General features: G+C 41.9%; 1 protein-coding gene across 1 annotated transcript; it reads right to left on the bottom strand.

Moving 5' to 3' along the window:
* Positions 1–417: 417 nt before the first annotated feature.
* Positions 418–2,054, bottom strand: LOC111531487 (DDB1- and CUL4-associated factor 12-like protein 1). Its single transcript, XM_026451817.1, has one exon. It carries the CDS (start codon positions 1,807–1,809, stop codon positions 418–420), a length of 1,392 nt encoding a protein of 463 aa, XP_026307602.1. The 5' UTR covers positions 1,810–2,054.
* Positions 2,055–12,177: the final 10,123 nt, after the last annotated feature.

Here is a 12,177-nt window from a genome sequence, read left to right as displayed (position 1 = left end):
TTTTCTCTTCGTATACCATGTATCTGCAATAAAAAATAACTAAAAAATGAGGTTGTAATACTGGTAACAAGGAAAACAAATATACATAACTGTAAGACATTGACTGCATCTCCTTAAAGAAAGAGAATATATGAATCACTCGAAGAGAGAATGCAACTAAAGATTAACCAAATTTCTTTGTATGTAAATTCCAAAAGATGGTGTTGGAAAGGAGTCAAAAAGTCTTAAAGTCAAGTTTTCATTGACCAAAGGATCACTCACTCTCTCTGCTTGGAGGAGTACAACTTAAGCTGGGCTGGTTCCACCTGGAAAACAAAAGACACACAGAGTTAAAAGCAAAAAAATGCAACATGAAGCAGGAAAGTCGGGTGGAACTAAAAGGTAAATCTGTGTACCTGGAGTACAAGGCGGCCATCCTTAGCTCCAGAGGCCTGCATAGTTCCCATGGAGGCCTGTAGGGAGAGGCCCCCCAGCCACAAAGAGCTTCATCTCTGGCCAGTTGTAGCAGTGGGTGTAGAGCGCATTGGGAAACACTTCCATGCCACCAAAGTAATTCACCCAGAAATCATTGTGGTTGAGCCAACCTCTGCCACAGGCAAGCCTGAGCTTCCTCCCTGAAGGTCCCGAAGAGGACTCGAGGTTGGCGGAGGCTCTCTCCTCCAGGAACTTCTGGGCCCGGATGTCATAGAAGAGCAGGGAGCCCTGACCGGTGCCGACAGTGATGATGTGGCGGTAGAAGCTCAGAGACCGCACGCCTGTGCCACCCTCTCGAGAACACAGGGGCCGGATGTTCTGCTGGTCCTGGCGCAGATCCAGGAAAGACACGTGGGAATGGGAGCCCACAGCATACACAGACATATCATCGCAGTAGGTCAGGCACACATTATCCCGGAAGTAGGGCAGCCTGATGGACAGCAGCCTGGATAGTGTGCTCCGGGCTTTCCACAGGTGGAAGTAGCCATCCAAGGACACCGCTCCCAGCTCCTGGTTCTTGGCGCCGCAGGCCAGGGCCCGCACCTTGCGGTTACTGGGGTTGATGATGGCCCTGGGGATGGCCTCCACATCCTTCGGACGGATGTGGGCATATACGGGGAGACCCACCTCGCTATGCCAGGCAACAGTGTCATCGAACTTGTCCGGGTCCATCTGCCACAGCGCCACAGTGCCGTCACGGGAGCCGCTCACGGCTACGGTGTCACTCAGCCAGGCGACGGCGAAGATCCAGTCATTGTGGCCATGGCGGTCGCCCAGGCACAGGGGGTCCAGGGTGGGCAGCTGGTAGATGGCCAGGCTGTTGGGATTTTCGCCGCCGGTGGCCAGAAGCGTCTTGGAGGGATTCAGCTCGATGGCATGGATGCCACAGCCCTGTTGGTCCTGGGCCAGCCTGGCCTCCCTGTCCCGCATGAGGGGGATGCGCGTGATGTGGCCTGACTGCACGTCTACCACAAAGAGCGTGTTACACTTGGTGCCGCACACCACCTGCCTGGAGTTCAGCCACTGTGACGCGAACACCTTGTTGAGGGTGCCCAGGTCCAGTTGGCGCTCCGTCAGCAGCTCGGGCAGCCTCTGTACCGCGTAGCCTCGCATCTCGCCATCGAAGCCCTGGAGCCCGGCGGGGCCCCACCCGCCTACCTCCCGAACCTTCAGATAGTGAACCATTGAGCCACACGTCGCCGGCCGCCTCTGCCTATTCAGTACCAGAGGCCCCTCACCGTCCGCTGCCGCCAAGCCCTGCGACGGCGAACTCTCGGCGCCCGCCTGGAGAGCGGGCGCTTTCGGTTTCCTGCTACCTGTTTGCTGCTGGGCCATGGTGGGCGGCGGGCGAGCGGCGGCGGCAAGGCGTTGGTGGCGGTTGCGGCGCGTGGCTCCCGTGTAGGTCGTGGCGGCGGCGTGGATGGTTGCCCTGGGACCCAGCCTTCGGATTCTGAGGCGCGGCAGTGGCGGACTGGGTGAGGGACGCGCGGGCGAGGGCGGCTGTGGCGGTGCAGACCTACGCGAGGGCGGGAAGTGCGTCTGACCGGACAGTGAGAGCAAAGTCAGTGTGGGGCGAGATCTACGCGGGGGGCCGAGTGGGAGGGACGGAGGCAGTGGGAGGAGCAGGCGAGCGGGCAGGAGGGTGTGAGCGCACGGGGTGCCTGAGGAGTAGCTGAGGCTGGGCGGGGTGAAGGCTGGGAGGGGACAGGGCGGAGGGCGGGGAGCCGGGAAGGGAGCTGCAAAGACAGTCTCTGAGGGCCCGCAAGCCAGGATCCCAAGTATCATACACGCGACATTTCACTACCCTCAGGACAGCAGCTAAGTACCCGTCTTAAAATCCCTACTTCAGTAAAATCTGAAACCTACGATATAGTCAAGCACGGGGCTAGAAGGAGCCCAGGCCACGATCTGTCTGGAGAAACCAGTGTGCATTTGGTGTAATCCTGGGACACCCTTCGCTAAGATTAGACATTAAACTTGGCAAGGGATGGGGTATTCGGCAGCTGCAGGGAGACCTTTACCCATATGTCAGACCTGCAACCCCTCAAGTTTCAGCCCCTCAGTTGATATCTTAAACAATTTCAAACAAATCTTTTTTTCCCTCCTCAAATTGAGGTTTCTGAGCTGCTGCACCACAGTCCCTTGAGGAGTACAATCCAGATGCAAATCCCTGGGACCCACGTTTGGCCCATGGTGATATCAGGGAACACTTGGTTTGGTGCAGCCTTGAGAAAATGGTGGGTTGTACTAATGGGGGAGGAATCCCGAGGGGCTTTTTGGAGGTGTTTGCTTCCTTTGAGCCTCAGAGCCTTAAGGAGATGGAGTGGAAGAATCTGTGGAGAGGGATTTCTTCCCCACTCCTGAGAGGCAAAGTTAATATCCCCGTTGTCAGTCACAGAGACGCCTAAGTTGAGTCCCTGGGACCTTGGGACTGGGTCTAGAGGCAGAGGATTTTCACGTGCAGAGAAGAACATAACGTTCCAGAAGAAGGCAACAACATGGATACAATGATGTAAGTTTAGAGGTTCTGTGCATGAGTAACTTCTCAGGGTTCATAAAGTTCTTATCCAGGTCTGCTGCTTCAGAGCAGCCAGTCAGGTGGCAGGCCCAAACCGGGTATACTCAGTTACCCAGTGATTTCAGTTACACAGTGGTACATTGGAGAGAGAGGGCAGCGAGAGCAAAGTCAGTGTGTGGACAGATCCAGGCAGAAGGCCCAGTGGGAAGGGCTGAGGCAGTGAGAAGAGCAGGTAAGAGGGCAGGCGGGCCTGAGGGCGTGGGGTGCTGACACCTGTGGTGATTAATTTACTTCCGGATCAGGGAAAACCATAAGAGTTATTTTGTTGTTGCTTCTCCCCAACCGCCTTTTTACTTTTCTGATTTTCTGTCCCCTTCCCCCATCCCTTTTTGCAACTTCACCTCACGTGCACAAATTCCAAGTAAAAGCCATAGGTCCTTCTCGCCACTCCAATCCAACTGCTGCCTTCCAGTGCACCCCAACACTCTCTTGCACCTCAATTTTGATTCCTCCCCATATCATTCATCTTATAGCAACAGAAAGGTTCCATCTGCTGGTGGTAGTGAACATGAAATTAGGGACAGGTACATAGAGGAAGCTGCATTTTGTTTCCACACGTGGACACAAATAGGGTGAATGGACATTTTAGAAAGAGGCAACCATATGTGAAAAGGCACAGATAGTGTAAAGGATTGTTTCATGAATTTTAGTGTACATTAACATCTCAGGAGCGGCTTAATAGATGTGCATATCCTTTGATTCTATCCCTAAAGATTTGATGCAAATGATCAGTGGACAATTATTTGAGAAACACTGGTCTACACTCCTCTCACTCAGGTGGGGACAGGATGTGTTGCAGGTAGGAGGAGATAAATATCTTCATATACTTCAGGGTTACCCTGAAAATGGGCCTTATCCAGGTGAGTATTGTGCAAGAATTGGGAATTAGAAAGGTTATGATGATGTAGATGTCAGAGCAAAGAGTGACCCAGAGAGGAAAATTGTACCTATTATGCATATGGAACTTACTCTTCTTTACTATTACTTTACACCTTTACTATATTGTTATATTAACAGGCATTGCTGCAAGTGAGGTAGGAGAATAGGGTCTGGAGTCAGGGAACCCAAGGCCGTTTCACGCTGACTTCCTGGAATCAAACTGAAAAGAAACCCTAACTTTCCACGCCTAAATAACAAAAGGAACAGAGGCTGCTCCCTATACATACCCCCGCTTTTTCTGTCTCCTCAGATGGGAAATTGAAGGTACCTCTGGTTGCTTTTTGCAACCAGTCAGATGTTTGCATAGGAGTATAACTATGTAACTTCACTTCAGCCTCTGATTGGTTACTTTCTCCAACTAATCAGACTGATTGTGGGTCATCACTTCATTTGCATGAGGTGAGTGCCAAGTGGCCATTGGGAAACCTCCAGAGCATATTTGGACATGAGGAGATTCTGTATCCGGGGCCCTTGAGTCGCTGCTGGGACCCGCTTCCACACTGTGGAGTGTACTTTCATTTTCAATAAATTCCTGCTTTTGTTCTTTCATTGCTTCATTCTTTCCTTGCTTTGCTATGTGTTTTGTCCAATTATTTGTTCAGAATGCCAAGAACCTGGACAAGTTGCAGTCAAGACCCTCTACTGGTAACACAAGAACAAATATTATCTCATTTAATCCAATCTTATAATAGTGGTAACCACTAATATTATTAGCCCCATATTGTAGATGAGGACATTGAGGCTTGGAGAGGTTATGATTTTGTCCAGAGTAAATGAATTATTAAGTAATCCCAAGTAGCTTGATTCCATATTCCATGTTCTTATTCACTTCCCAGAGATGGGAGAAATTCCAGGGATTGAGTAAAAGATTCTGCTAGTGATTGATAGAAATTTGATAAGCCTTACTTCCTTGCAGCACAGATGATGGGGTATGACTATGGAACATCTGTTGAAGTTGGGTACCAGGAGTAAAACACTAAGCCAGCTGTCAGGGGTTTGGAGATTGATTTTGTGATTAGCGTCAAGGCCTGCTGAAAAGAACTGCTCCATAGGAGCAGGAAGGACCAGTGTAGGTCATCTTGATGTCATCTAGCAGCAGATGAACAGTAAGGGTATCCATAACAAACAAGAAAAACTAATGACCACAATCAACTTATTTTTCCTGGGACCAAGTAAGCATCACAAGTCTAATAGGATCCCATAGAGAAAGGAAGGAACTTTTGAAATTTTACTGATATTGCACTTTTCACAAGGCAAGTGTGTGTAGCTGGAACTCAAATGCAATTTGACTTAGGAAAATGAAGAAATGTGCCATATATTCCTCTTACGTTTCACAAAACAAGATAATATCCATTACCCAAGGCTTACAAAAGGAGAGGGCTTCTATGCTCTGAGGGATGAGGTACCACAGATAGTAGACTGGCAATGCCTTAGAAACTTAACACCGTCCCCAAGTCATAATGCAGTGCTCTTCTGTTTGTAGTGGTGGAGGGTGCGTATTATAAATGTCTTAAACATGGAGATAGAAGAAAAGAGATTTCCAGCTCTGACCAAGATAGAGTAGACCCATTCTTTCAAGGTCCTCCCTCTTCAAACTAAAGGACATAGCACAACTTTAAGAAGTCTCTGAAAGGTGAAAAGAAGCTGGATGAACAAAGGACCACAGAATTTGAGGAAATTCAGGGTAATGAGTTCCCTGGGTGTCTTTATTGTGTCCCATATATCTTGGCCCGAAAGTTGCAGGCACTTCTAACCCAGAACAATGAATAGGCACAGATAATAAAAGCTCCAACAAAAGCCTGTTGTCCATAGGCAAAGGATCTGGAAAACAGAGGCCTAATTACAAAAAACTTTTTTTTTTTTTTTTTTTTTTTTTTTGGCAATACCCATCCTACTGCAGCTAAACATCAACAGAAAAACTACCCTACCTCACTCTACTACAGACTGTTTCAGTGTGTGGCCAAGTGGGGAGTTGATCTTCCATTCTCTCAATGGCAGAAGTAAGTGTTATACTCCTTGCAGGGGTAGTGTCAATGTGGTCCAGTAGTAAACTCAGCCTCCCCACACCTGGTCAGCAAGGAGAAGGTTTGAGAAGTGCCTCATCACCACTATGCTTCACACCCCTCCTCTTCTCCAGTGTCAGTAAAGCTCAGTGACAAGCTGAGCTTCCACTCACATTTAGTATCAATGAGTCTGAATAAAGCAGTGAGATTCAGAGCTAGTCAGTTCTCCACTCTCCCTGACTCCTGGTGTCAGCAGGAGCTGAACCTCTACACACACTCAGCAGGAAAAAAGACTGAATAAGGAGGTGGGAAGCAGGGTTAAATCTTGCTCCAAAGAAATAATGAAACACATATACCTACAGATTCAAGAAATGAAGTGAACACATATAGCATAAGCCCAAATAAATCCACACCAAGACACATTATAATTAAATCTCTGAAAAAAAAATCATAAAATAAAACAGAGAAATGGCACATTAACTACAGGGCAAAACCAGATCAAATGACGCCAGATTTCTTACCTGAAACCACAAGGTCGGAAGGAAGTGCTGAAGTAAAACATGCCAACCACACATTCCACATGTAGCAAACTTATTCAGGAATGGGGTGAAATCAAGACATCCTCAGATGAAGGAAAACAAAGAATTTGTTGCCAAAAAATAAAAAATAAAAATAAGCCGCTACCCTTGAAAAATGGCTAAAGGAAGACGTCTAAGCAGAAAGGTAATCATGAAAGACAACTTGGAATTTTAAAAGGAAAAGAAGAATATCAAATGGGTAAAAACACAATTAAACATAATAGGCTTTTCTACTTCTCATGAGTTTCTAAAATCATATTTGATGATTGAAGGAGAATTTATGACACTACCTGATATGGTACTCAATGTATGTAGAAGGAATATTTAAGAAAATGATATTTTAAAGTATGGGAAATAAAAGGACTTTATAGAAAGTAAAGTCTATCCACCTCATTCAAAGTGTTAAAACACTGACAACAGTATGCTATGATAAGTTACATGTGTATATATTGATACCTAGAGCAATTACAAAAATACAAATTGATATACTCAGAAATGCTGTAAAAATGAAGATAGAACCCAAGAAAGAGGGGGATTTCAAATAACCCACAGGAAGGTGAGAAAGAAGAAACAGAGAAAACAGAAAACAAATTAGTGGCAGACTTAAGCCCAAACATATCAACACTTACCATAAGTATAAATTGTCTAAGTATACTAATCAAAAGACAGAAATTGGCAGAGTAGATTAAAAAGCAAACATGATCCAAAGACGTGCTGTCAATAAGTAACCTCCAAAACTATGACATTGATAGGCTAAAAGTAAAAGGATAGAAAAACATATGATGCATGCATTAATCACAGAAATCAAGAAAGGCTATAGAAATATCAGATAAAATGGACTTCAAAGTGAAGAAGATTACAAGATTCAAAGAGGTTCATTACATAATTTTAGAAGGATCAATCCATAAGGAAGACATAACAATCCTAAATGTTTATGTTCCAAACTAAAGAGACTTCTGAATAAAATGAAATAAAAATGAGTAGAATTAAAAGGAGAAATAGACAAATCAATATCCTACTCTCAGTAACTGATAGAACTACTAACCAGAAAATAAGCATGCATGTAGAAGAACTTAATAATCCAATCAACTGGATCTAGTTGACATATATAATACACTCTACTCAACAATAGCAGAACACGCATTATTTTTTCAAACACACATGGAACATTCACAAAGATAGACCATATTCTAAGCCTTAAAACAACCTTAACAAATTTTAAGTATTGAAACCACAGTGTATGTTCTTTTCCCATAATAAAATCAAATAGAAAAACAATAAATCTCTAAGGACTAAACAACATGCTTCTAAATAATCCGTGGGTCAAAGAGGAAAGTCTCAATGGAAATGAAATAATGTATAGAATTCAGTGAAAGTAAAAGCACAACATATGAAAATATATACCACACAGTCCTGAAAGGGAAATTTGTAGCATTAAATGCTTACATTAGAAACAAAGGTCTCAGGAAATATAAGTTCTTATTTCAAGAAACTAAAGCAGATAAGAGCAAAATTCACTCAAGACAAGTGGGAGGAGAGAATTAATAAAGATATAAGCAGAAATGAATTTAATTGAAAACAAAAAAACAATGGGGATATCAATGAACCTAAGAGTTGATTCTTCAAAAAAATAATATTAATAGCCACCTAGCAAGACTGACAGAATGGAAGAAAGAAAACACAAATTACTGGCATCAGGAATGAAATAGAAGACATCACTATAGGCCCTGCAGACATGAAGGGATAATAAGGGAATATTATGGGCAACTTTTACCTACATTAATGCAAGTTAGGGAAAAAAAGGACCAATTCTTTAAAAAGTACAAACTACTACAACTTATGCAATTTTAAGTAGAAAATGTAGATAGCACTATTACTATTAAAGAAATTGAAGTAATACTTTAAAGTCTCCCCCTTAAAAAGTCACCTCCATACACAAATACTTTCACTGGAGAAATCTACCAAACTTTTAAAGAAGACTTAACACCAAATTCACACAACCTCTCCCGGAAAAATATAAAAGGAGATGTCTTAGTCTGCTCAGGCTGCCATAACAAAATAACATAGACTGGGTGGCTTAAACAACATAATTTTCTCACATTTCTGGAGGCCAGAAGATGCCAGAAAGGTAGGTTTAATTCTGAGGTCCCTTTTCTTGACTTGTATATAGCTGCCTTCTCACAGTGTGCTCACATGACCTATTTTTTGTTTGAGGGCTGAGAGGCATGTCTTCTTCTTCTTATACAGCCACGAATACTGTCATATTAGGAGTCCATCCTTATGACCTCATTTAACTTTATTTACTTTCTTAAGGGTTCCCTCTTCACATACAGTCACATTGGGTATTAGGGCTTCAACATCATGAATTGTGGAGAGACACAATTCAGTCCATAGCAGGAGGGAATATTGTCCAATGAATTTTAGTTAGCTAGTAATTCTCAACAAAATATTAGCAAATTGAATACAGCAAGCTATAAAAGGAATTATACAGCATGACCAATTTGGATTTATTCCATGTATGCAAGTCTGGTTCAACATTAGAAAATCAAACCGTGTAAACTACCATCTCAACAATATTTTGTAAATAATATGATCATATCAACTGACACAGGAATAGCATTTGACAAAATCCAACCCGCATTTGTAATTTAAAACTCTCAGCAAACTGGGAATAAAGGAGAACTTCATCAACTTTATAAAGAACATGTACAAAAACTTACATCAAATATCATATTTAAAGGTGAGAAATTAGATTCCTTATGTCTAAGATCAGAAACAAGGCAAGGATTTTTTGCTTTCACCACTTTTACCCAACTGTAACTGGAATTTTTACCCAGTATAACATGGCAAGAAAAAGAAATAAGAGCCCTACAGATAGGAAAGAAAGACATGAAACTGTCTCTACTTGCAGATGCAATGATTACCTATGTAGAAAATCCCAAGAAATCTAAAAAAGAAAAACAAAATTTGTAGAACTAATAAGTCAGTTCAACAAGTTCATAGAATGCAAAGTGAATGCGCAGAAATCAGCTTCATTTCTATATATTGACAATGAACAAATGGAGAATGACATAGAAAACAAAATACCATTTAAATCACATAAATAAAATGAAATAATTGCATGTAAATTTACCAAAAACATGTACAGGCAGGATCTGTATGCTGAAAAGTACAAAATAATAATGAATGAAATCAATTAAGACCTAAATACATGTCATGTTTATGCACTGGAAGACACAGCATATTAAATATGTCAACATTCCTGACTGATTTATAGTTTTAGAGCAATTGCTATCAATATCTCAGCAGGGTATTTTTGAAGCTTGTTCTAAAATTGATATGGAAAGGCACAGGACCTAGAATAGCTAAAGCAATCTTGAATAAGGTGAAAACATCACTCTACACCACATTAAGTCCTACTACATAGCCACAATAATCAATACAGTGTGATATTAGCACAGTGATAGATACATCCAAAAATTGAATAAATAACCCAGAAGTAGACACACAATAATGCACCTAGCTGACTTTCGACAAAGGTACAAAGGCAATTTCAATAAACAGCTGGAGAAACTGAACATCTATAGACAAAAAAAAAAAAAAAAATGAACCTTGACCCAAACCTCACTTCTTAAACAAATTCAGTAAAGTTGCAGGATACAAGATCAAAATACAAAAATCAGGAGCATTTCTATATGCCAACAGTGGACAATTCAGGGTAATTTTTATACATCAGTTCTAATAGTTTCTTGTTGGAGTGCAAACATAAGATCATATCATTTGCAAACAAGTTTGACTTCTTCCTTTCCGATTTGGATGCCCTTTATTTCTTTCTCTAGTCTAATTCCTCTAGCTAGGAATAGATTTCACACAGATTTAAAACATAAAATCATAAATCTCTTAGAAAAAAAGCACAGATTAAAATCTTTGAGATATACAGCTAGGCAGAGTCCATAGACTCTTGTGTGGTATTATTTCTGAGGACTCTGTTCTGTTCCATTGGTCTATATCTCTGTTTTGGTACCAGTATCATGCTGTTTTGGTTACTGTAGGTTTGTAGTATAGTTTGAAGTCAGGTAGAATGATGCCTCCAGCTTTGTTCTTTTGGCTTAGGATTGTCTTGGCAATGAGGGCTCTTTCTTCGTTCCATATGAAATTTAAAGTAATTTTTTCCAATTCTGTGAAGAAAGTCATTGGTAGCTTGATGGGGATGGCATTGAATCTATAAATTACCTTGGGCAGTATGGCCATTTTCATGATATTGATTCTTCCTATCCATGAGCATGGAATGTTCTTCCATTCGTTTGTGTCCTCTTTTATTTCGTTGAGAAGTGGTTTGTAGTGCTCCTTGAAGAGGTCCTTCACATCCCTTGTAAGTTGGATTCCTAGATATTTTATTCTCTTTGAAGCAATTGTGAATGGGAGTTCATTCATGATTTGGCTCTCTGTTTGTCTGTTATTGGTGTATAGGAATGCTCGTGATTTTTACACGTTGATTTTGTATCCGGAGACTTTGCTGAAGTTGCTTATGAGCTTAAGGACATTTTGGGCTGAGATGATGGGGTTTTCTAGATGTACAATCATGTGATCTGCAAACAGGGACAATTTGACTTCCTCTTTTCCTAATTGAATACCCTTTATTTCTTTCTCCTGCCTGACTGCCCTGGCCAGAATTTCCAACACTATGTTGAATAGGAGTGGTGAGAGAGGGCATCCCTGTCTTGTGCCAGTTTTCAAAGGGAATGCTTCCAGCTTTTGCCCATTCAGTATGATATTGGCTGTGGGTTAGTCATAAATAGCTCTTATTATTTTGAGATACATCCCATCAATATCTAGTTTATTGAGAGTTTTTAGCATGAAGAGCTGTTGAATTTTATCAAAGGCCTTTTTTGCATCTATTGAGATAATCATGTGGTTTTTGTCATTGGTTCTGTTTATATGATGGATTACATTTATTGATTTGCATATATTGAACAAGTCTTGCATTCCAGGGATGAAGCCAACTTGATCGTGGTGGATAAGCTTTTTGATATGCTGCTGGATTCAATTTGCCAGTATTTTATTGAGGATTTTTGCATCAATGTTCATCAGGGATATTGGTCTAAAATTCCCTTTTTTTGTTGTGTCTCTGCCAGGGTTTGGTATCAGGATGATTCTGGCCTCATAAAATGAGTTAGGGAGGATTCCCTCTTTTTCTATTGATTGGAATACTTTCAGAAGGAATGGTACCAGCTCCTCTTTGTACCTTTGGTAGGATATGGCTGTGAATCTGTCTTGTCCTAGACTTTTTTTGGTTGGTAGGCTATTAATTATTGCCTCAATTTCAGAGCCTGCTATTGGTCTATTCAAGGATTCCACTTTTTCCTGGTTTAGTCTTGGGAGGGTGTATGTGTCCAGGAAATTATCCATTTCTTCTAGGTTTTCTAGTTTATTTGTGTAGAGGTGTTTATAGTATTCTCTGATGGTAGTTTGTATTACCGTAGGATCGGTGGTAATATCCCCTTTATCATTTCTTATTGCATCTGTTTGATTCTTCTCTCTTTTCTTCTTTATTAGTCCTGCTAGTGATCTATCAATTTTGTCAACCTTTTCAAGAAACCAGCTC

This window comes from Piliocolobus tephrosceles, chromosome 12, assembly GCF_002776525.5.
Source record: "Piliocolobus tephrosceles isolate RC106 chromosome 12, ASM277652v3, whole genome shotgun sequence".
Lineage (NCBI taxonomy): Eukaryota > Metazoa > Chordata > Mammalia > Primates > Cercopithecidae > Piliocolobus > Piliocolobus tephrosceles.
The sequence above is the reverse complement of the archived record's forward strand: the minus strand, read 5'-3'. Positions and strand labels throughout refer to the sequence as shown.

Coding starts and splice junctions, on each gene's coding strand:
- LOC111531487 (XM_026451817.1), bottom strand. CDS start 1,809: ATGGCCCAGCAGCAAACAGGTAGCAGGAAACCGAAAGCGCCCGCTCTC.